The sequence below is a fragment of the Tetrao urogallus genome, assembly GCF_951394365.1.
Source record: "Tetrao urogallus genome assembly, chromosome: 11".
In the NCBI taxonomy this organism is placed as follows: Eukaryota; Metazoa; Chordata; class Aves; order Galliformes; family Phasianidae; genus Tetrao; species Tetrao urogallus.
The window spans coordinates 18,016,143-18,041,502 of NC_136824.1; the positions used below are offsets into that span (position 1 = coordinate 18,016,143).

Genomic DNA, 25,360 nt, shown 5'->3' on the forward strand with positions numbered 1-25,360 from the left:
TACATCTGTCTGCCCTTTGGTAGCACAGCAGGAAGCCAGCAGCGACACTCAGCCCCCAGCCTTCCTGCAAACACACCCCCGTTCAAATAAACCACCCCGAAAATAACCCAAGGGGAACAATGTGCTGCCCTCAGGGTGAGGTGCTGAGCGCTGGGTTTCACTCTTTCCATCACCACATTTTCCCTGCGCAGCCCCCAGGGCCGCTTTCCCCAAGCGCTTTCTCAGCAAGCTTTCTGCTGTAGAACACAGAGTGGTTGGGGGGGGGGGAAGTGCAGCTAGGAAGGAAAAAACCCAACGCTTTTTTTTCCATTTTTAGAAAATTTAGCTTTTTTTTTTCCCCCCTCTTCTGTCCCTTTTGCTCCGTGAGCACGCGGAAGGGCTCATGAAACTTCAAGGGCAGCACTGCAGCTCCGCATTCCTGTTTCTCTTGGCTGTCCCCCTCCTCCTTTCTGCCTTCACACTTCTCCTTTTAGCTCAGGCTCGCTTCTCCTTCCCTGCATCAGGGTGCTGCCGTCACATATGGTGCTGCCGGGACGTCTGCTGCCAAGCCCCAGAGTGAGAGAAAATGCAGAAATAGGGCTTCCATAGCGAGCTGTCACCCGAGCAATGATAACTCCCAAATATTTCCCAGCCCTACCTGCAGGAAGGAGCCCAGGGGTGAAAAAGCCCTCAAAACAAAGCTCTACGACGAAGCCACCATCCCAAACGTTATGAAGCTCCAGCAAAAGGGTCCTGTGATGACATTCCATTGGGAAAAGCCACTCCTGACGTCAAGGCAGGCAGATTCCAGCCACAGCAGCACCCACGGGCACCTGGCAGCTTTATTTTTACCAGCACAGCCCACGTGGGGAGCCCAGAACCCACAGCTCACATCCTGCTCTGGTTTCCCCATACAAGCATGACTGCTCAAGACACACAAAGCTGTTAAAGATGGGACACGAAGGGTCTGAGACGGCGACGTTTTGAGTGATGGGGATGGGGGAAAGGCCAGAACAGAGCACAAAGGATCAATGGGAAATGAGGAGCTGGGGATGAGGACGGCGTGCAGCCTTGACGGGGAGCCCAGCAGCCCTGGTGCCCAGTAAGAAGCATGGTGCCCACGTGCTCTCGTCCACTCTTTATTTCAATGATCACCTTCTCACTTTGGTCACAGCTTGGAAAGGGGTTTTGTTTTTTGGTAGCTGTTTTCTTTCCCTCCTTTCTCTACTCTGAGCCCGCCTTTCTATCACGCTAGAAAATTAGACAAGTACAGCAATTGCTCGTTGATAATAAATAGGTCATTTGTTAGTTGACAAAGTTAAAGTGCTTTGAGAAGAGATGTAAGAAGCTCTATGCTAGGCTCTGGGGGTTGTGTGGGAACGTAGTGCTGTAGGAAGCTCTTGCTCTGCCTACACCCCCCCCCTGCTTTGCCCAAAGACCCCAGGGCTCAGCTGGCGGCACAGCCTGCCCAGCACTCTGCCCACCAGGCTGGAGGAGTTCCAGCAGTCCATAGGGCAGGGGAAGGCTCGGACAAGGTGTGGGATCACCCTCTGTGCACAGGCACAAGGACAATATCCCATATTTCACAGTTTAATCTTGCTTGGAGGCCTCAGAGCCCAGGGCGGGGGGTGCTGGCCCTCCCCTGTCTCCTCATGCAGCACCCAGGGGGTGGAAGTGGCTGCGAAGCCCTGAGCCCCACAGCCTGGCTCCTCTTTCCCTGAGGAAGCCCAGTCCCTCCCCAAGAGGAAAGGGGCACTGGGAGCAGGGCTGTCCGCAGAGCGATGCCCCTAGCTGCCTGCACGGATTTGTGCGTTTAACGTCTCCCCAGGGCCTCCTGGGGGCTTCCACCTCTCCTTCCAGTCTCTAGGAAATCTTAGGGCCCTTTGGTCTGTCCTCCCCCACACCCCGAATCTATAGCTAAGTCATCCTCCAAGTCTTATCCATGCAAAACGCTAACTTTGAGCCTGCCCTTCCCTGCAGTTTGTCAGTGCCAGCTCCCGCTCGCTCTCCCACATCACAGCCCTCTGAACAACCAACAAAACCCTTCCAGAGCAGAACGGGACCCACGAGTGACACTGGGAAGATCCCAGCCGCTCGCCGCTTGGGCTTGTTGTTAGCCACTAACACCCTGGAGAGAAGCGCAGGCCAACCAGTTCGAAAGGCCAAGGGCTGGCTCCTCCTCTTCATCACATGCACGTTCCCAAAGAGAGGAGCCGTCGCGCCCTGAGGATCAGTGCATGCACATCTGCATAGTCCCCTGAACAAAGTCTGCACCTGGTGCGTGCTCAGGACCACCAGTATGGAGCTACCAGCGCGTGCCTGGGGGCAGGCTGCAGTCCTGTGGGTACAGTGAACGTCCCCCTTGAGACAGGACGCTCCTGGCCCCAAACCCTGCTCCATCTGGCCCTGTAGCTGCCTCTTCCTCACACCGACTCCGAAGATGGAAGAGTTGCTGCCCACAGAGCCGGGACACCGCTGGGGACAGTCAAAGGTTAGTGCCCAAGGAGTGACTGAGAGCAAGGGTCTGGCCTCACGTTAAGTGCAGGAAGAGTGGCAGCAGTTGGGAAGGCGGCCGTGTCGTGCTCAGTGGAAGAGCTCCACCAACAGCACCATGAGCAGCAGCTGCAGCCAGGATGCCAAAGTCACGGTGGCCTGACCCTTCTGCGACATGAACCTGAGCTGGTTCACCAGGTGCTCCTTCACCAGAGCCTGCCTGAAGCCGTCCTCCTCCGAGACGCAGATGTAGTGGCCGTAGTGAGTGTGGCTCACGTTCTGGATGAAGTAGAAGCAGTCCGGCTGCGGGTGGGTGTTGTTGCAGGTCTTGATGAGGGTGTCGTTGTGGTACCAGTTGTAGGTGGCATAGTGGGACTCGACGGGACAGTTGAGGTAGTAGCGAGAGAAAGGGACGACGGGGACGACGGTGACGTTCTGGTAGCTGTCTGCTGGAAGAGGTTGGGAAGGGTGGCATGAGACAGGAATCCCCAGGAGGCACACACTGCCCTGCAGACCCACAGGGAAGAACGGGTGGGTTGATGGGGACACATTGCACGGGGACACATTGCACTTAATGGCAGGGCACGAACCACACCTGGTGATGCCCATAGGACTTCTTCTCCCTGGATGGCCAGCAAAACAGTTTGAACCCCCCTCAGCCAGCTCAGAAGACCTCATCTTACCACAGCTCCAGGTTTAGCACAGAGGGGAAATGAGGCCAAGGAAGACTGTTTACAGCACCGGAGAGGTTTCCAGATGTGCTGACAGCTCCTTGGCACGAAGGCCTATTGGTGAGTTGAGTTTGCACAGCAGCCAGCCAGACTGCGTGTCTGGGGGTAGGAGGCAAGATATTTCCTAATGGCTGTTGGCTTTGCGCAGCGCAGGCTGGGCTGGGTCACTGAGATCATCCCTACCTTAGGGACATCTGTGGCTATAGAAGCAGCAGCGTGCCATGAGAATCGATCGTGGTACTGCATACCAAAAGGCCTGACAAACATTCAGCTCATGCCTTTATTTACTCAGCAAACACACTGCGTAGCCGTTGATTCCGAGCCGATACGTGTGGTGTCTCGGCCACAGCACAGTCATAATGAGTTCCCCAGAACTGAGTAGCAACAGCTCTCCCAGCCTGTGCTAACACTCGAGAATCAGTCCCCCTGCTTCAAACCCTTCACGTACCTTCCTTAACTTCACCCTTCTGGCACTTTCCTTGCCACGGCTCCAGGTTCAGGTTCTGACGCACCTCCCTGCCAGGTGGAAACAAGCATTAGCAAGGCACTACCAACATGGCAGCAGCACTCTGGAGCTAAGAAAGGAATTTATTCCCATAGAGATTGTGCTGGATCAGAACGTTTAAACACCCACTACCAGCAGGGTGGGGAAAAACGCCCCCCAGACTCAGACAAGGAGTTGGTGGGTGACAAATGTGAGACACAGCAGCTCACCATAATCAACCACTTTAAACAGTACCATGATTGGTAGACCTTGATTTTCACTGAGGGCAAGCATAACGGACCATATTTGTGATGAAGCTATGCACGCTTCTAAGGGGAAAAGAGGATCTGGGTGCTCAGGATGTATGAAACCCATTGATTTCTCCCTCCACCACAGCAGAGGTGCTGCAGGAGAGCCCTGCAGAAGCGCAGGGCAGCAGAACAGCACCGAGCACTGCCTGGCCACAGTGAGATCTGCCTCTGATGGGAAGATGGTCACAAAACCAAGCGGCCAGGAAAGGGTACACCGAAGATGTGGGCATTTCCCAAGCTAACACAACCAGCCAAATTTGATGGAGATAGCAGCGAGCTGCCCGTGCCACGTACCGGTTGTGATAGATGGACTGGCAGCGCCCGTCGGCCCACCCACAGTAGGGGTCCCTGGCCAGCAGGCAGCTCTCGCAGTTGTTGCGGTACACCCCACACATGTCCATGGGCACCTCCACCACTCTCCTGCTCGAGCCCACGTACAGCATCGCCTGCGGGAGGGAAGCAGAGGGGCTGATCCTCCCAGCACCCGTCCCACTGCCGCCCCGCGAACGTCTCGCGCTTCTGCGAATGTTCCTACAGCTTTAGTCACTGTGGTGCCGGGTTGGATCCCACCAGCAGGGCTGGTAGCTCTCCAGGCAATGCAGTCATACGTCGCTTGCTCTCTTATTTTCCCCCACCAGGCTTAGGTATAAATAAATTTGCTTCACCGGTGCCAGCAATGTTTTCACCTCCGGGATGGAGCACCAGCATTGTCTGACAGCTCATCTGCCAGCAAGGCCAGAAAAGGAGAGGGAATCTGCAGGGGAAGCAGAACTCTGTGCTGGGATTTGACCCAGGCAGCAAACAGCCTCGCTCTTCCCTCTCCTCCAGGAGAGATCTCTTTGCCCGCTGCTCTGCACAGTGATCCAGCACTGGGGGCATCAGCCCAGCTGCGAGGACCCTCCCCTCAAACCCATCCAGAGGCTGTTTCCATATCTAGGAGCTGGTATGAAACCGCCTATTCCTGCCTCCTGCTTGCTTTTATACCCACAGCCCCAGCCACTGGTTTCTTTTCTGTGGATGGACCTACCCTCTCGTGGTCCAGGATCATGGACTGGATCGGGTCCTTCTTTGAGAAGACCTGGAGCTCCATGATGTTATGCACTCCCCCTGGCAGCTCTACTACCTTGTGGATGGATCCCCTGTCTGGAAAACAAGACAGGAGAGCCCTGATGAAGGCAAAGCAAAGGGACTAGAGCCAGGAGTGGGGAAACCGGACAGAGAAGCAGCTCTGGGAGCTCAGCCCTTGTTGCAGCACACAATACCCACACTGCAGAGCCAGATATGACTGTCCCTGAAACCAGCCACCCAGGGGGAGCCTGGAACCTTTCTCAGAACTATTTTCTTAGGAAATCACCCTTTAAACAATAGTGCTACCCAGAGCAGAGCTTTGTCACCCTCCCAACCAAGAGCTATGAGGAACTGATTTCCCCTGGAGGCCTGGCCAAGCCCCCTTTGTTCAGCTACAATAAAAACCAACAGCTCTCCAACTCGCCATTGTTCTGCAGTGCCTTTTCCCCAGTGCCTGGGGCTGGAACGTGGACTTTCACCTTTCTGGCTTTTTAAGCAAACTCCCTCCTCCATTAAAAGACTTCAGAAATTGGTAACACAAGAGAACGAGCAACTTGGCAGAGATGTGGCAATTCTCCTCCCGATTGAATGTGCATCAGCAGTCTCACCAGTTACTCTCATGTAATCGTCTCCGTTTCCCTATCCCAAGTAGCTGCTCCCTTACTCAGTGCAGCCAGGGGAGGTGAAGCAGGACCTCCCAAGAGGCATCAGGCAGGGAACAGGATCACCCCTCATCTCACTCCAGGTGTCTCCATGCCCACCACAGCACAGGTGGGAAACCCTGCCAAGCCCTGCAGCACGAAGCAAGCTGCCTTGCAGAATTTGGAAGGCATTAGCTGCATTTAGCAAAAGCTTTTAGCAAGATAAGAACAATAAGAGCATCTATTGCCTCCAACCCAGGCCACCAAGACTTGTCTGTATTTTTTCATGCCAGTAAACAAGCTCCAATACAACGCAAATGCAAAAAAAAAAAAAGGATGAGCACAGCTCTAGGGTGTGAGCCTGGGCAGCAAGGCAGGAAAGAGAGCACTGTGCCAGGGTTCCTGGTACCTGTTGCCAGATAAAGCACGGTGTATTGGTGTCCATCACTTGCAGAGACCTCATGCACCCCAATCTTCTGGTAGCGGTGCTTGTTGTGAAATAAGGGGCTCCTGGTGGGCGCGAGGGGCTCCACTCGGTTCTCTACCTCTGGGTGGCTGTCAGCTATCTTGAAGGTCTCACTTGGGGTGTGCTGTCCAAAGGGAACACACTGCACCGGGAGGGAACAAAAGGCACTGCGTCAGAGGAAGGCTGATACGTGGGGGTGACACTTGAGGGCAGGAAATCAATGGCATGGCACAGCTGAGCCTAGAGGAGAATGCCCAGGGCCTCCTGCCATGGCAAAGAGCCTGCAGGCTGCTTTGCAGCTGCACAGGATCAGAGAGCAGGTTGGAAAACACGCAGCAAACACCTTATCCGCACACCTGGCAACCCAACAGCCTTTCTCCTGCTGCAAAAGTTTCAGTTTAGCAAATTCAGACCCTGCCATCCCCCACCGGCCTAGAACAGCCTCTCCCTGTGCAGTTGTTTGCTGCCAGGTCAGTTGAGCACCATGAACTGTAGGGTTAGGCTAGAGATTTCTGCTGACAGAAATTCTGTGTTAGCAAACACAATGCGAGGCTTTGTCCTCCAACTTCAAATAAGGGCTCAGACCTGTTTGCCAAGTACTAAGAGCCTCACTCCCCTTTAATTTTCATGAAAGTGTTGGACCTTGACCAGCCTCCTCATGTTTCCAGTAACAAAGCTCAGATCCTTCCCACGGTGGCCACAGCCAGTCTGAGAACAGCACCCAGCTCTCAGCTGGCTGGTTGGGACCCTCACCTGCCCCAGCTCCTCTAACAGCAGCAGAACAGGGAGCTTAGGAGGTCTCTCTGCTTAACGTGGGTGTCCTTCATCGTTTACTCACCTGCCCAGGCTTGATTTCTGGGTTGGGACCATTATAGCCTTTGAGTTTGGACGTCCGAAACACGTTGTCAATGTCCCCAAAAGAATAGACACAAACAGCAGAGCTTCCCCTGTGGGAAACAAGACAAAGAGAGGGTCAGGGATACAGTGGCCTTTGCCTGGGGCACGGCTGGGGCACAGCTGCGTGTCGCACCTTTGCTGCCCACGTCCATTCTGGCTGTTTTCCACCCATGTTCCTGCCAGAGAGAACAAAGGGCTGAAGGAAAGGACAGGGCCCATGGGACAGGCATCCCCCATTTTGCAAAGACCCTTACCAGGTGTTTGTGAAGAGCCCGTAGACTTTGGAGTCCCTCCAGTCACTTGCAGGGACAAAGAAGACATCCTGCAGCCAGTTGAAGTTGCCCTTGGTGGCCGGGTCGACACAAATCAAGCTGGCCTTCAGGAAGGTGGTCCACTTGGAAGCAGAGAGGGAACTGGTTCCACCTTTGTCTTCCTGGAGGGGAAAGAAAGCAGGGAGTCAGGGCTTGGTAGAGAACAACACAAAGTCCCCTCTGTATGGCATCTTAGGAGGATAACTGGGGGATGCTCCGGAGAGATATTTGCTGCTAGTCACTGCAATGCTTGTTTATCTCTAACATCCCAGCAAGACAGGGCAGTGTTGCCTGTCCCTACAAGCAAGATGGGAGCCCAAGGACAGGAAGGCCAAAAGACATGGCTAGAGGGAGCCACAGGAGCCAACTCGTGTGCTGACAATACCAGATGAGCCGGTATGGCCATCTGTCACCTCTGTGACACTGCTGCCTCCCCACCATACCCTGTTCCCATGGTACCTTACACAGCTGGGCCACTCGGGAGATGTTTCTGGGTGCCTCAGGACTCTTATCTGGATTGTCTTCACGGAAGAAGTAGTAAATCTTGTCCTGGTAAGGATCTTCATGCCTTAACGTGGTGGCTTTGACAAACTGAGGGTCTGGAAGGGGAAGCAAGCAGTCAGAAAACTTTGGCCTGAACAAGCACCCTTCAGAAACACAAGCCCACTGGTGGGTCAGGGCAAAGGACAGGTCCAAGCCTTTTCTCTGTACCTGATCAGTCACAGCACACTAAAGACTATTTTTCATGCACTGTGTTCCCATGTGTTCCCTTTCCTCTCTCTCCTCCATGCACTTGTTTCCTTCGGGGCAAATCCCCAGAGCCCAGTGAAGCCTTGGCTTTGTACAGAAAGGCTCCCTCAGTGCAGCAAGCTGCCTCACTGTTTGTGTTCAGTGTGGAAAACCCAGTAATGTTGTTCCTATTAATACACTGCTGCCACAAAGGGCATCCCCAGCAGCACTATGGTCCCTCCGGGCATCGTTAGATGGTGGCCCTGTGGCAGGGAATTCTGTGTCATCATGGGATCAACCCCACTGCTCTGGGTCTGCAAGGCTTTTTCCCCGCTGTCCTGCTTGGCCTTGGTGTCATTTGGATTTTTGTCTTTGATAAAAAAAGGCTTAGGAGAAGACAGTGCAGTAAGGTTGCAGAAATTGAGAAGCCCATTAGCAGCCCAACAGCTTCTTGCTGCTGGGTCATGACCCAGGCTGGGGATTTGGAAAGAGTCACTGCCCAGAATGGAAGCTGTTCTTCCTGTTTCCACCACCACTCGGCAGCTGATGGGCACCTTTACACAACAAGCATCTGACATGGGACTTGCTGTCCACTTCTCTCCATTTCCCCATCCTCTCCTTCCTCACCCTGAGCAAGAGGAACTCATGCCAGTTGTCTTGGTGCAGAAGCAAGGAGGTGAAATTCCCCCCAGCTGGCAGCAAGAGAGCTGCAGAGAGCTGCTGGGTCCCTCCCAGCCACACCATGGGGGACAGATCCAGATGAAGCTGCTTGCTGGGGCAAAGCAACTGGTCCCATGCTCCTGTACTCACTTTGCATTACTGTGTCACTTGTGTAGAGTTCTCCATCCCCTTTCACTCGTCGGAAGCGGGGGATCTTGCCATTCTGCTGGCTTTTCTTGATGGTAGAGTAGATGTTAGGATCTGTGGGAGAGGAAGGCTCATTTGCAATGAGGTGTTTCAAGAGGGGGGCAAAAGGATTTGTGAGCACAAAAGCAAGAACCAAGAAGTATCTGGACACATGGTCAGGTGAAGGGGACTCACAAATGGTGGATACAGGTCAAAAAGCCCAGGCCTCCCTGCCTAGGATTGCATGGGCATGGCAGGACTCCCAGGGAACACTCTCAAGCCTTTTTCCTACAGAGCAGCAGGGATAATTTCTGTTCTGACTCTAGAAGGGAACCTCATCTCCCCCTCTACCAGGTCCACAGCAGTGCAGATGCTGCAGAATGACACCATTCTCATGCACCCTACCTTGCCCTGCACAGAGATTCAACCCTCTCTCTAGGACAAGAACAAACAACCTCTTGCCATACTCTGTCCTAGAAGGACAAGCATCAACATGAGACAAAACCAAGATCACCAGCCAGAGCAGAAAAGCACAGCCCTTGGAGAACCTAGGCTTCCTGCATGGCACTGCAACCTAAAACATGTGAGCAGCCAGACTTACAGTCAACGATGACGAGGGAATTTGTATCAGGAGTGAAAGGAGCAAGACCTCTGCCATCCTGAGGAGAGTCCTTCTCCTTCTCTGTCTGGGGAAGGAGAGAAATGGCCCCTGAGAAATGCAATCAGTTCAGGGCAGGGGATGCAGGTGCCCACGTCTCCCCCGGGCAGGTGAGCACAGAGGCTCCCTTCACACCCCTCAGTCTGTGATTCAAGCTGTTACGTGGGCATCAAGGACCCCTGAGCTCTGTTTTGGCTTTAGGCCCACTCCCAATCTGTGCAGCATCCCCCACAGTGCCTGGCTGTCCACTGGAAAAGACACCAGGCAAAGCAGAACAGAGGAACTCCAGCTTACCAAGTGCCAGCAGGTGGGATTGCAAGCGCCAGTCCCACACACTAACATCTCACTTCCATGCTTTGCTATTAAGGTGATGAAGTTTTTATTGTCCTCCTGCAAGAGAAAGGAGAGGGTCGTGAGCAGCTGCGATTGGCAGACCACAGCCCTGTAGCTCCACATCTACAGCACTACCAGCACTCTGCTATACAGCTCCCCAGCTTTCCCATAGGTGTTAAAACCAGAGGAGCAATCCTCCAGCCCGAGTCCTCCAACCCACATATTCTCTTCCTCCAGAAATAGGACCTACCGGGCTCCCAGGCTTCAAACACTGTGCTCCATTTTCCACAGGGAACTCTACCTGGTGTAAAAGAGAAAGAGAGGCTTTAATCACTGCCCTCTCAAAGACAGCTAACAAGGACCCAGTTTCGTGTACCACGTACTCAGTTGCTCTCTTAGCAAAAGAGCACGTCAGTTGGAAGGTCATAAACACAGCAGCTCAGCCCTCTTCCCCATCTGAAAGCCCTTGGGAGACACTGAGGTAGCAGGACTGGGTCTCTCAGCCCTTGGGGGTGATGTGCAGAAGTGGGGATGCAGGGCTGAAGCAGCGAGCACAGCCTGGGTTGTTCCCTGAAGGATTTTGAGAGAAGGCCTGTTGTTGCAAGGAGTCAGTGTTCAGCAGTGGACGTCCAAGGACTGGGACACACAAACCCTGCTGTTCCTTGAGAACAAGGGGTGTTTCTGGGAATAAACATAGGGACTGGCTTGTTTGAGAAGGACAAGCGTGGGTCATGTGAAAGCTAACCACCCCAGGGTTTTCCTGTTGTTTTAACTTGGTGCCCAGCTGATTCAGAGCTTGCTGTTTTTGAAACAAGTCAGTGATGATGGAAGGGGATGGGAACACAGCTCCTCCGCAGTAACCTGACTCTAAGCTGCCCTTCCCATGCTACAGATCACATCCCCCACCTGGGCAATCCTAGCCCTGGTGCAATAGAGACCTCAACAAGATCACGGCTTGGGAAGAACCCACCTGCAGTTAGTGCAAAACTCTTCCCTTTGCTGCAGGTACCAACCATTCAGAAGCTGTGGGCATAGAATGGACATTCTCAGTCCTGATTTTGTTGGTGGCAAAGGTACTGAGTCAGCTATCTAACACCTGGGCTGCGAGACAGACACCGAATGCTTCCTAATGTGGCCGTGGGCTCAAAGTGGTGAGCAGAGCATCCTTACCGGGTAGGTTTCAGAGGTTGCAAAGTTATAGTAGTAAAGTATTCCCTCTCCCCCGACGTAGATGCTTGAGCTGTTTGTTTCATGATAGAACACCGGGTACTTCTCATTCCTGGGAAATGTATACTCCCTCTCACCTAGGAACAGCAAAGACATTCATTAGGGAAAGCACAGCCCACTGCAGAGCAGCTGCAGCCAGTTCAGGCTGATCGACTCCCTTCTGCGTCCTTGGCATGAGCGATGAGAAAAGCAAGGACACAGGGTTGTATGGGATGGTGCCAGGCAGGGAGGGAAGGCAGCTCCCAGGCTCATAGCTGTGCTCTTGTCCTGGCCCCAAGGACAGGAGGTGGGACGGATGGGGTTCAGAGCCGCCATCAGAAGCCAAAGGCAGCCCCCAGGCCAAAGCCTAGATGTCAGAGGGGGAAGCATGTAAAGCTGCAATGCTCAGGGCTGCACGTCCCCAGGGCAACCAAAAAGTGAGCTGCAAGACATGGGGCCGCGGTGTCACAACCAGTTACAGCAAATGGGAAGCTTCCTGGGCCCAGCTGAGAGGAAGGACTGCTTGTCCTTCCTTTCTTTCCTTCCTCTTTCACCTTCATGCCTTTCCAGTTCACCCCCTTCTTCCCTCTGCGCTGCCAGCTCAGGTGTGGGAGGCTGCAGCGGCGCAGGGCAGCGAGCAGAGCTGTGTGCACAGCCTCCCCAGTGCTCTCTGCTCCTTCTCAGCAGCCCTGCACCACCCCAGGATGCTGCAGCCGCACCTGGCAGCTCGGAGCAGCTGCGCCAGAGCCCACGCTGCTGGAATCCATCCCTCGTCCCACACTGTGCTCTGCAGCAGTCATGCAAAAGGAAGGTGAACTCGGGGAGGAACAGCAGATGAGGACTGACCTCTGCACAGTGTGATGGGATGCTCCTTTTTCCAGCTCTCTTTCCTCTTTTCCAAAGAGGAGGGCCTCTCCTACCAAGAGCTGCTGCTCCCGGCATGCAGACAAAGATTGTGTCTGCCTTAGGAGCTGGCAGCCTGCACAGACAGGCAATAAATCAGAGGCACGTGTCCCTCTCTATTTATAAGGCCACTTGGCAGGACGGGCAGAGGACAATCTTCAGGCAGTGCTTTCCCTGCCTGGAGAACACAGCACAGGGGCTCCTGCCAAGATTCTGCAGAGGCAAATATTCGAGGCTTTTCACTCTGATCCCATACGCTGCTCACGCACCTCCATGGGGTGAGGAATGGGGTCAGCTCCCAGCTGTAGGGTAGGCTGGGACACAGAGACCAGCAGGAGGCACACTGCCCTCCAGCCCACCTCTTTGACACCTGGGGTGGTGGCAGAGGGACTCCAGCACTCGGGACCCCACAAGCAGGAAGGCTTCCACATCCAGTTACATCCACCCCCAGCAGGCTGCAGGCTGCTCTGGCTGTACTTCAGCATACTTTGCACTTTTCTACTGCTGCTAAGCCACGAGAACACTTGCTGTTCCCCAATCTTCTCCCCCGCTTTGCCCTCTGCACACACATGCCTCCACAATCACGATACCTTTGGTTTTGCTTTCAGGGCTTTTTTTTTATTTTTTTTCCCCACAACAGTTTCTCTCTGGTCAGCCCCAAGCACTGTGCCAACCTACTTCCTAGTAAGGACTTGCTTCTCCTCAACCAGCTGGAAACAAAAGAGCCCAAAACAATAATTTGGTCGGCGCCAACACGTTATTTATCCTACTGCTCCCCAGGGGCTGCACTGAATCACCAAGTTGGGAATAAACAGCTCTCTGAGCCACAGCCCAGACGCTTGAGCACTGATTTGGGCTGGAAAAGGGAGCTTTGGAAAGGAGTTTCCATGAGCAGGTGCTGGGTGCATTCAGCCCACGCTCTGCCTCAGACTGTTGGGGTTTGATCTCCTTTGCAACCAGCAGGTTCATGGGGAGGGATGGAGAGGGGGAGAGGGAGCAGCCCTGCTGTCCCATGCGTGGTTTGGGGTATAAATGGCTCTGAGAGTGAGGATGATGAGACTGAGGGCATCCAAAGGGTAAGGGCAAAGTGTGGTGCCCACAGCACGTCCCCAAAGAAGGGGATGATGCAAAGCGAGCCTAGAGCTTGAAAAACCACCCGGCAAGTTTCCAGAGCTCTGCTAAATCTGTTAAAACTCTCCGGCTGGCATTTAATGTAAAGCCAACCATCAGCACACAAATCAATGGCAGGATTGTCAATTGAAATGCTAACCCGAGGCCGGAGGAATGAATAGGAGAAAGAGCAGCTTTGTGCTTCGCCGGCAAGAGGAGGAAAGCCAAGGCAGATTGAAGAATAATAGTAATAAAAAATGAGGGAGCAGGAGCGAGCCCAGTGCATCTCATAGGGATGCATGAAGGGTGAGGTAATGGAGGAGGAGGAGGGAAAGGACCAGGGAGATGCTCCAGACGAAACCCGTCCTAAACAAATTCTGCTTCAAGCTGACCAGGGTGAAGCAGGCTGAGCTCCCTCTGCACAGTGTGGGCATGCTGTGCTTTGAGGAAGAACCAAAGGACCTATGGATGCAGGAGCCAAGAGCTCAAGCTGGGGTTGTGGGCATGGGAAGAACCAAGCCTGCAGCCCTCATCTCCAAGCAGATGCTTGCAGCACTCCAGCTAGGAAAGCAGTGTGGGTGCGTGGGCTCATTATAAGCAATTGCATCACGGCTGCTTTATTCCCAGCTCGGGGGCTGACTCAGCTATGCTGCACCCCACCACACTGCTGTGTGATGAAGAAAGGCCATCAGACCCACCAGTACCCACAACACAAATCCTGGCATGCTGGCTTGCACAGCTCTGAGCACGGGTAGCATGAAAGGCTTTATGGGTCTAGGTCTCATTGGTGCTCAGAGGACTGTGTTAGTAGAATCACAGGACATCCTGAGTTGGAAGGGACCCATTAGGATCATGCAGACCAACCCCTGGCTCCACACAGGACCACCTACAAATCAGACCACATCTGAGAGCATTGAGCAGACACTTCTTGATCTCTGGAGTTGTCCTTAAATGGAAGGGATTGTTCAAACCTGCTCTGATGACAGCATTTTCAGATAAAGAACCGAAACAAAGCTTGAACAAAACGGAAAGAGAAAGCAATAGGGATCTTCTGCCCTTTGGGAACAGCACTGACGCAGCGAGGTGGGAAAGCACCATGACTGTAGGTGTGACAACGCTCGCTGCAGCCGGAATCACACACGCTTAACGGATCCTACTCCAGTTCCTTCCTTTTCCAGGCACACCTCACTTCCCCTGCCTGTCAGGTGTTAGCTGTCCCTTCTGGAGCCGACTGAACCCGCTGTGACCTCACGGCACGTCACCGTCTCTATCAGACAGACGGGGTTCAGTTCTGACACAGAAGAAAAAGCCAGGCATGACTCACAGCTGGCAGCACGGGGAGCCCCAGCCCCTCTACCTGTTTCACAGCATGACGGTGAGTCAGAGCTGAGCAACTCCGGGTGCAGCTCAGGCACTGCTCACACCTTGCTTTGGGAAGTATTGCAGCCAGCTCCACTCACTGACATCGGTCCCAGTGCTGCACACAGGATGCATGACGAGCAGCACAGGTGCACCGATGGCTTTCCTTTAAAGGAATGGAATGTGATTCCATCCAAACTCCATATCTCCTCTGTTCCAGGGAGAAGGAACTGACCAACCCCAGCCTGGATCCCCACCCTGCCTCGCCGGTGCTGCTGCAAGAAGGCAAGCTGTATTTTGCAAGGCTCTATAAATTCCCAAGTTGAGATGCCTGGAAGGAGTCAGCACGCCTATGGACAGCAGTGGTAGCCACTAAGCGATAAGGTTTTCCTTCTCCTGTGATTTTGCACATGATGTGACACAAGGACACCAGCTTCTGTCGTCACAAACAGAGGGGCTGGACAGGCAGCCCTCCCTTTAGGATCAGCCTGACAGCTTTCTGGGACTTTTCTACCAAAAACCCTATAAACCAGTTTATAGAACTGACTTTTCTCAAAATGACCCAGGATCCACACATGAGGTTTTGTTCTGACCTGCCATGGTGTGACTAGAGAACTACGAGGCTCGAGGTTTCCAGTTTTGCAGAAAATGATATGCTTTCATCTGGGGGGGGGGGGGGGTTCTGAGAGAGGCCAAAAGGCAATGTAACGTGGGGAAGCACCTCCTTCACACCTGCCTTCTCCTGCTCCCCAAAAGCTGGTGTTGCCAAGGGGTGCAGTTGCATTCCTTGAGCCTGCTGAGCTACATGCAGCCACTTCTCAGCTCTGGGCAAGGCTGAAGGGTCCTTAGGAACGTTGCTCTGTTGCTCAACCCTGCAGCACTTCAGCTCAACCCGTGCTCCAACATCAGTCACCTCCCAAAGAAAGCAAAACAGAAAGATGAAGACCCTCAGAGCTCACCTCCCTCCCAGGCATAGCAAAGGGGTTTGTGCTGCTGCCTTCCCCTGCCCAGATACATTTTCAGGATGCCTGCACTCCCTGTCACGTCCCCCAAAATACTCCACAGCTACAGGGAAGCAGCAGCGGAAACCAGGCAGCTGATGGGCTAAAAACGTGTTCTGCTGAAGCAGGACCAGACATTGCCACATGTGTTTCCTGCTCTTTAAATCCCTCCATGCTCTCTCAGGACCACGCAGTGCAGTTGCAGCCCTGCTCCCATTCCTCCTCCAGCCCCTCCTCCTCCCAGCACAATGACAAAACCATTAATAGTATTCACAGCTGGAGCCTAAGAGTAGTGTGCAAAGGGCAGGGGCCAGAAAAACAGGTCTGACCAATTCCACTGAGGGCACTGGTCATCTCCTGCATACCTGATGCACACCTGGAATGGAGAAAGGCACTGCCAGGTATGGGCCGAAGGGCTACATCCACAACACACTGCTGTAGCCAGCTCAAAAACAGGCATGTGCTTGGACTGCCTGGAAAGGAGAGCATAATAAAAATGGTTTCTCAGTGGAGGCAAAGTGCTTTCTCATCACCCTGAGGGTGTAAAAGCCTTGACAGCATCTTTCCATGCCTTTCATCCCGTAGGAAACATCGTGGTTTGGTTCCAGAAAGCAGCACAAGGGAGAGCAAGGGCTCACACCGTGCTGCTCTGCTTCTTAGTGTTCCATCTGTGGCCATCACACTTTGCAAAGCAAAGCCCTGAGCCCAGCAGCAGGGGCACCGTGCAACGTGTTGGAAAGTAACAGGGGGACACGCAAAGGGGTCTGGGTGTGATTCTTGTGGGTGCAGCAGCTTCCTGCAGAGGTGCGAAAGCATGGAGGGAAGATGTGCAGCTGGGAAGCCCACAGTTACTCAAATCTACCCGTGGTGCGTTTCACTCCTCTTTCTTATTTTGGGTGTGAGTTAGTGGTGGATTTCATCTCTTTGGTATTTCTCATCCTGCCTCTCCCCCCAGGCAGTTTGGAAATGAGCAGCACTCAGCTCTGCTAACAGCCTTCCCCAACCACTTCTGACAGCCCCCAAGCAGCAGCAAGCCCCATTCTTGTACCTTAACACCTCCCTCTCCTCTGCAGGAGAAAACCGTCTTGTTACAGGAGCAGACGGCAGCAGAACAAGGGGGAACAGCTCTAAACTGAAAGAGGGCAGATGTGAAGAAGAAATTCTTTCTTCAGAAAGCAGTGAGGTGCTGGCACTGCTGCCCAGAGCTGTGGGTGCCCCATTCCTGGAGGTGCCCGAGGCCACGGATGGGCTCTGGGCAGCCTGAGCTGGGGGACGGGCAGCCTATGGGAGGGGAGTTGGTACCAAATGGTCTTGGAGGTGCCATCCAACCTAAGCTATTATGTGACAACACGATTCTATGAGTATTTCCAGCTGCCACCACACCCCGCTGCTCGCCTTTTCTTTGGCAGGCTCCCCAAGGACCCTGCAATCATGGGATGCTCGGGTGCCTGCCCTCGAGGTACTGATGCCATCAAGAGTGAAATGCATGGCTCCGAGGAGAGAGAACACACAGGAAACAAAGTGCTTTGTTCCTGCAGAAGCTCTCAGCCCATGTAACTGCCCCAAGGGCCGTGCTAACCAGGGGAAAGGCTCGAGCACAGTGTAACCAACCCAGTGTGATGGGCTGATGCGCTGAAGACATCAAATTCCCCACTATTTCTGGTAAGCATCTCGGCAGCACCGTTCAGCACGGAGGTGAGCAAGGGCAGCAAGAGAAAACGCTTTTCATTTGGTAAGGCAGCTGCCTGGCAGGGACACACCTGCTCCAAAGCCTTTCTGTACACCACCACAGCCGCCTCTCCATTCCTGGCAGTTGCCAAACCGGAGCAGGCAGCGGGCCAACCGCCCACAACCACAAGCAACAAAAGGAAAGAGACCCCTAACCTGCAGCCAGAAGGAACGAGCCTTGCATTCAAAGCTCCTGCCCTCCGCCAGGATCCTGTCAGCAACACGCAGCCCTCGGAAGCCTGGAGCCAGGCAAGGCAGGTTTCTATTAATTAAGCACAAAATGAGTGTATGGCAGGCACTGCAGAGCTTTACGCTGAGGCAGAGGGAAGGAGGCGTGCCAATGAATTATCACCATGCCCCAGCCCCTTCTGCAGGTCCCCCCTCCCCAAATTCTGCAGCCTGTAGCTCCGAGCCAATCTGATATCCCCAGTGCCCCAGGAGGTGGCTGCAAGAGGCAAGGACTGACATCAAGCAGGGATGCTTTCCTCCCCACAGCCCTGAATTGGCTGCACCCCACGGATTGCGGGTGCTAAATTTAGAGCCAGGTTTTGTTACCTCCCCAAAGCTGTTCTCTGTAATAACAGTCCCAAACTGTGCCGTGTTCCTGCTGGAAGCTGGGGAACTTTGCTCTGTGATTATGGAATTTCATTATATGGTCACCGGAATAACCAGAACAAAAGGATGCTTTTAGCAGGAGAGCTCTATGTAAAGAGCCTGGCTGCCCCTCCCTGTAGGGAAATCAGCTTCCAGAGGTTGGTTATCACAAAAAGCCTTCTGGGATAAAGATCATCACAAGCACCTTTGTGTGCACGCACCAGCAAACAGCCACTTACATTAATTGGCAGCCATCTCCCTGCTGATGGTAACAGCACTGCAGTTTGCAGCAATGGAGCATCCCCTTTGGGCTGCAGGGCTTTGTTCTGCCACCCCAAGCTCCTGCCCAAGGTGAGGAGGTGGCACATGTATGGCACTGGAGCAAGGACGAAGCCTCAGCTCCTTGCACAAAGCAGATGAGAGCACACAGCAAAGGGACCCAGCCCTGCAGTGCTCTTGGTGTCCCCCAGACCTGCTGCTGTAGATTCCCATCCCTGCAATGAATGTCAGCTGGTTCTCAGCCATGCAGACCGACAAAGCAGCCCCATTCTGCTCACCTCCACCATCCTATATCCACTTTTCTCACTTCCATCCTCAGCCCACAGCCAAGGTTACTTCTGTCTGGAACTATTTATGCATTCAAGCAGGAAACTCCCCCAGCTCCCTAAGCACCTGCTTCACTCTCCCTCCCAATACACACACACACACTGTCAACAAGAGAAGTAAAAATTAAACCCAGACTAAGTGGAGTCAGAGCTACAGGAAGCTGCAAGATGATAGGGCTCAGATTTGGGACCAGGTATCTACAGCACTAGAGATCCAGAGCCCTGCTAACAGCGATATTAAATACGTTGAAAGCTCTATGAAGCCTCCTGCTGCAGATTTAAGCTGCTCTGAAACTCAGCAATGGCAGGGGATGCTCAGCAGTATACCAGCACCTCTGTCCCATCACACACCGGACACAGCCTACTACACTGGGTGGAGCTGAGAGCAAAAGGCAAAATTGGAGGCACTGAACAAGACAAAGTCCTATTTCTAGGGCAACCAGGAATAGCTGCATACCATAGGATGCAGCTCCACTGGAGAGAGCTGGCCACACAATGAGCTATTTCCTCCTTCCGAGGCCTTTTTCTGGATACAAGCTGCTTTAAAAAGCATCACGTATGCAGGTTTAGATTCAATTCATCCTGCCTCAAGGAACCGTGCAGCACTACATCACCGACAAAAAGTCCTCCCAGCCCAGTTTTTCCTCAGTTCTAGCCCTGAATCTGCCTGAGAACTGACACAGAGCTGTCACTGCTCTGCCCCTGCCCCTTTCCCAGCTCCAAGCACCGCACTGAAGCGGCCACAACTTCCATCAGTTCACCCATGCCTGCTATTTGTGTGTCACGCTCTTGTAACAGGAGGTGGCTGTGATTCACTCCCTCGGTTTGTTTGGTTTGTTTCTTCTTTTTCAGTCTGTGCAAAGCAAGAAATATTTTCAACCAACACTTCATGATAACCAGCAGCGCCCACCCTGCGAAAGTGAACCGTCTGCAGAAGGAAACGGCACTGCTGGGAAAGCAAGCAGCTTTTCCCATGGAATTGCTGATGCTCTGAGAGCTGCATGTGGAACTGCCCCACGAGATGCTTCATTCACACCCTTGGGACTGTGGTATCCATGAAATCAGTGCCACTGCCAGTTGTGGAGAGACACCAGCACCTCTCGTTGTGCTTCCCCACCACCACACCGTTTCTCGGCGCCGCGAAGAGGCAGCTGAACTCATCAAAGCCCAGGGGTTCCCAAAGGGAATTTTTCTGGCATCACCACTTCTGCTCTTCCACCTCCGCCCCCCAGAGCCAGTTTACACATTTAGGGCAGCCAAGGGTCAAGTGTATAATCCTTCTCTTCCCCTGCAAATTGCACTCATCTCTTCTGAGATGCACGCTGACTCAGAAGTGGTCCCTCCAGCTCTCATCCCCCGTTAGCCCCACCCGTCAGTCATAGGGGAATAATTAAACTGTCAGGCTCTGTCCTAACCCAAGGTGAGCCAGAAAAGGGCTGCGAGTTCGTCTCGGGTCCAAACACACATGGATAAACTGGGACAAGAGAGCCTTATGAGTGACAGCGATTAAAAACTACCCCTGCACCATAAAAGCCATGATGATAAGAGCTATCCAAGCCTGCCCTCAGGCTCCTCGCTGTCTCCCAGTGCTCAGTGACTTTCCGGTCATGAGACAGCCAATGTGGGATGCCACCCTCCTGCTCCACACAGGGACTGTCACCCCAACAAAGCTCAGTGGGGGAATGGCAGGCACTTTTACAAAGCACAGCCCAGCTGGCCAGCGCTTGGGTAGAAAAGGAAGAAGGAGAGATAAAGGAGAACACAGCACACAAGGTTGATATGCTTGTCTCCACACTAGCCCAGGCTTCCCCCTACAAGCCACAACAAATAGCGAATTCATCCTTTGCCACAGTCCCCATCCTTTGCCACAGTCCTTCTCAGGACAGCAGGGAGAGAAATAACAAGAGAGAACCCAGCTCATCTGTTGCAGGAAGGAGAAGGGGCAAGGTCCTCATCACTGAAAAGGATCTTAAGCACTCTGGACGTGACCAGAGGTCAAGAGCTGAGCTCAGCCCTTTGCTCTGCCCTTTCTCTAAGGGGAAGAAAGCCTGCAGAGTCAGATGTGCTTCCAAATAACTGCTTACCCAGCATCACACAACAGGCAGCCAGCTGTGCAAGGGGAGCTCCTGGGATCCCTCCAGCTGCCTCTGGTGCTACATAGTGCAGTTTGGGAACAACGTGCCCACCCTCACCCTGTCCTGCACTGCATTATGGAATCCGGGATGCACAATAAAAGCAGAGCAGTTGCCCTGTTTGAGGCCTCAGGACTGGATTTACACACATTGTGCTCAGAGAGAGGAAAAAAGCAGACCTGCAGAACACTTTGTTCCAGCCACAGCCCAGTGCTGCAAGTCCAAGCCCCTAGGACTGCAAAATCACTTAAAGCCAGGCAGCTCCCGACACCGATGCTATTTCTTTGTCTCCACATCAGAGCTCTGGATTGTGCCACTGAAGCCAGCAGCCTTTTTTCTGCTGATAGCGCACAATGTCACCTCACCTATCTCTCACTAAGGCAATCGGACATCCGAGAGCCACCGGGGGAAACAGCAAAGCAGTTTTGCCACCCGCAGCGAGGTCAGGGCTCACTCCACATTGGGTGGGGGTGTCAACAAGGGCAGCAATGCAGGGGCTGAGAGATGAAAGGGTGGCAGTGGGAGAAGCTGCTGCCACTATCTCGCTCCTCTCCTCCAGGGCTGCAGCCTGAGGAGGGATGCTGCACACTTACCTTCCCCTCCTGGAGGGAATTTCTCCATTCTCCTGCAGTGCTGTAAGATCTCTAGGTGCCTTTGAAGCTGTTACACCTGGTGCTAGCGATGGGCTGCAGCGTGGAAGAAATTTAATGAGGTGAAGAGCCGGCAGCTCCTGCACAGCCCAGGGCTGTGGCTGTATGCTGCACCACGAGCCTGACCATCGCTTCATTCCTCTCCATCCAGAGCTAGAAACAAAACCCTGCAAGCACATCACTGTGAGGCATTGCTCCGTGTGCTGACCTGCAGGTTACTCACACTGCAGAAGCTGTATTTGCCTTTTGCTGTGCTCGAAATCATAGAAAGGCTTGGGTTGAAAAGGATCACAACGATCATCTAGTTTCAACCCCCCTGCTAGGGGCAGGGTCACCAACTACCAGACCAGGCTGCCCAGAGCCACATCCAGCCACTAGAGCACCAGGAAAGTTGAAGAGGGCTGAGTGCTGCCTGCTACACCCCCCCCATTCACCCCTTCACTCACATCTCAGCCTCAGCCCAAGCAGAAGAAGCACTTCTCAAAGTGCAGGGGTCACGCTGGGCAATGCAGGCTGTGCAGTAGGACATAGCACAGCCTCGTGATGAGCCTGCCTGCACGACTCCCTCCCTGCAATTATGGCTTTTTCTCAAAAAATCAAATCAGGAAAGAGATAAGCACAAGCTGATCCCCCTCTCAGCGATGCATCCTAGCACTAATTGGCTTTGGTGCTTCTCAGTGACAGATCCTCGCTGTTTAATGTTAAGAAAAGCCACCATCTGACACAGATGCACTGAAAGGCCAAATGACTGTACTGCATGTGTGCACTGAGCACACAGAACGGGTGGAAATTCAACAACTCAAGCCTGCTCCTCCTGCTCAGTGCAGGTCTATTCCAGGACACGCGCTGCCATCACACCACGCACCAGCAGCACAACTTTCTCTCTTCCTTTAAATAGGAAAGGGGAAGCTTCTACCCTGAAAAGCACGACCCCATCCCACACCTTCCTTCTCACTGTTGCACCAATATCTGAGCTGTTTCATTTGCCAGGGGATAAAGTTAGTAATGCATCATTAGTTTTATAATAGCAACTCTCAGCCATTCTCCTTGCCAACCCTCGGCTTGGCAGCATGCTACTCCGGTCACACAGCCATCACCCTTCCCTCTGCTGCTGTCCCTCATCTCCAAGCAGCGAGGGGCCCAAAGAACAACAGATGGTGCGGAATAAAGCAGGGAAATTCACGTCCTCTGAAGTTGTCGGCACAGAGGAGCTGTTGTACTGCAGAGCAGCGCGGGATCTGCAGCTCGGTGGAGCCCCGGGGTTACACAAACACTTTAACCACTGGGGTCTTTTGTTAATGGAGGGGATGCTTCAAAGAAGCATGGGAAGGCACGTGATAGAACCAGTAAGCCTTACTCCACTCTTCCCAACCCACGGATGTCAGGCTGAGCTTTCCACGCCAGCCTCCTCCTCCAGAGCAGCCCTTTGTTCAGTTTCTGCTCAGATTCTAACTGCCAAACCCTGGGCCACTGCAGCAGCGCGCATTTCCCTCGGAGAACAGTTACGCCGTATAAATATTGAGGCTGAGAAGCCATGTGCAGATAAGTACATCAGGTTCATTAGCAAATTAACTGCTTTATGCAAATGCACTTCTGCATTTCTCCCCGTGAGTTACGGCATACTGTTTCAGGAGGCAGCTTGTTGGGTTAACACAGCCACATCGGTGGAAGACGCTTTCAGAATGCAAAAAGAATTTGGAAGGAAGAAAGCTCTAAAAATTCAATGAGAGCTATCAAGGTCACCAGAAGCCTCTCCGGAGATCACAGAGCTTGGGCTCGATTTAATGAGAGCCACAAAGTCTCCTTGAAGAGACAGAAGAAACAAGAGAGGGGTAAGGCAGCAGTGCGGGGAGCAGCCTGTACTCACCTCGGGGACTGACGACGATCCTGGGGTTCACCTTGGAGCGCCCTGCTGCCCGCACAGCCAGCTGGCAGGCACCCAGGGCCACCAGGAGGGCGAGCAGGGACCTGCTGCCCATTGCCGGTGCTGCAGAGAGCCCAGATCCTCAGCCAGTGCGGCTGGCAGCCGCATTGCTTGCCTTATACACAGGGCCAATAAGAAATGAAGGCGGGGTCTTCTCAACCGACACTCCCATTTTTATTTTTTTTTTTTCCCTCCCTTCTCCTTTTTCCTCCATTCCAACTTCTCCAAATGAAAGGTAGGCATCTGATGGCTTCATTCATCTCCATGCAAAAAGCTGGCCCGAGGCTCGCAGTGAACCTGCTGAAGGATGAAGGAGGAACGCTTTGCCTGATGTAAATCAAAATGAAAATGTGTTTGCTTGTCCAAAAACACAAGCAGACCAAGGAGGGCAAAGACTTCTCAGCAGCACTTCTTGCTCTCATGGAAGCTGCACTCTGCCAACCACAGCAAGAGCAGCACACTGCAGAGCTCTGCCATTGGGAGACACAGCAAGGCTGCAGCAAATGTTATATGCCCGCCCCACGGGGACATCACAGCAAAGGGGCCACTTCTAATCATACACCAAGTGACCAGACAAAGAGTCTGGTGCTCTTCCTGACACAGATTCCTGAGGTATGACAGCTCAAGGTTGCTTAGTCTTACTCGCCAGACCAGTCTGACTGTCATTTGCAATCACATGAGTAAGAATGCAATCAGAGCTAAGCTTATAACATCCACTCAGAGCTATGGTTGCACCCTGAGACACACACACATCTCATGGAAGGCAGGGATGCTAAGCAAACCCACCCCGCAGGGCTGTGGCACGATGCTCACAAAGTCACTTTGCTTCAACACAGCCCTGCTCTCCATCGGGGGAGGCCAGGAAGGGCTGGAGCCTTTGTGAAGTGCTGTGAGGTTTGTTAATGAGAAGAGCAGGGAATCACACGCAAGGAAAAGCGAGGTCGGACGTGAGCAGAATAGGAGAGCCGCATCGGGAGCTCACAAGGACAAGAGGGGCAGCTGCGCTCTTCAAAGTTAGCATTGAAGCCCCAAGGAGATGAAGCAGCACTGGAGGAAGCAAAAAATATATATATATTAATGAGTGGACCGCTTGTGAATGTTAAGGAGCTGCAGGAATTCCCCACCAACCCCGAGCACGGGGTTTCATCTCTCTCTGTCACCAAAGACGTGCTTGGGTAATGACTGGGTGACATACAGATCATCTCTGGTTTCTCCATTTCGGACACGGGGATTCCTGCTCTTTTTGGATCACTGCTCACCTCAATGCAGCCACTGCTTCCCCACAGAGGTGATTATTTCCCTGCCTGCACCCGTGACCTCAGTAACCCTGTAAATCTCTGCTTTTGGGCAGCATAAATCAGAGAAGAATGTGTAGTCCATTAAAGCCCTTTCACACAGCCAGGAGTGAAAAAGAAACATCACGGCATCATTCCTCAGCCAACAACCAAAGCCATGCTACCCATGTGAACTCCTTAATAAGCAGAGATGCAGCATTGTGCACCTGCCCCAAATTTAGGCTACCCTATTAAAGTTGCATATGTTATTATCTGCTTTGTTTTTTACAATCACACACAGTTGGTGGGCTGGGAAACTGGTGGTGAGCTCTTGATAAAGTGACCCAGTGGTTCTGATCACAGATCAACTGGGAGAGCTTCTGCCTTATTAAAACTGTAATTCCTTCTGTTTTTCTCATCTTCCCTGCTCCTAACACAGCTTACCCTGCACTGTTAGCTTATCTTTATTTCCACCTACAGCTAAAGACAATGCTTTTATATGTAACGTTCAGCTTTAAACTCCCTCAGGAGCCTGGAAGCATTCAGTTCAGGGTCCCACTCCATTTCCTGCCCTGTGAACATGATCATGCTGTAGTCCTGATGCTACTGCACCCATGCTATGCAAGAGACTAAGCAGTTTGCAGAGCATTACTTTCCCAAGCACCCCTGTACTGTACCTGTTCCACCAGGGTTTCCTGCCTGGAGAGGGGAGAAGGCTGAAAAACCCCAAATAAAAGGACCCTGGGGGTAGACTCCACCAGTTCCAAATGCTTAGCTGACAGTGCCAGCAGTCAGCACTGCCATGCACCTGGGCTCCAGGAGATCACACACCATTAAATAAAGAGTGCTGAGAGGCCTCTGCAGGTCAGCTCATCAAAGGAGCCCACAGCAAAGGAGAAAAGTGGTGGAACATAAGCATGCTGCGTG

The 25,360-nt window shown here is 53.1% G+C and overlaps 1 protein-coding gene across 1 annotated transcript; it reads right to left on the reverse strand.

The window, feature by feature from the left end:
• Positions 1 to 2,562: 2,562 nt before the first annotated feature.
• On the reverse strand, positions 2,563 to 23,214 carry SEMA7A (semaphorin 7A (JohnMiltonHagen blood group); the record flags this gene model as incomplete). Its single annotated transcript, XM_079540773.1, has 14 exons — positions 2,563 to 2,921; positions 3,652 to 3,719; positions 4,293 to 4,444; positions 5,026 to 5,141; positions 6,117 to 6,315; positions 7,012 to 7,120; positions 7,325 to 7,503; positions 7,841 to 7,980; positions 8,921 to 9,031; positions 9,558 to 9,642; positions 9,909 to 10,004; positions 10,198 to 10,248; positions 11,118 to 11,251; positions 23,103 to 23,214. The coding sequence occupies 14 exons, from the start codon at positions 23,212 to 23,214 to the stop codon at positions 2,563 to 2,565; spliced, it is 1,911 nt and encodes a 636-aa protein (XP_079396899.1).
• Positions 23,215 to 25,360: the final 2,146 nt, after the last annotated feature.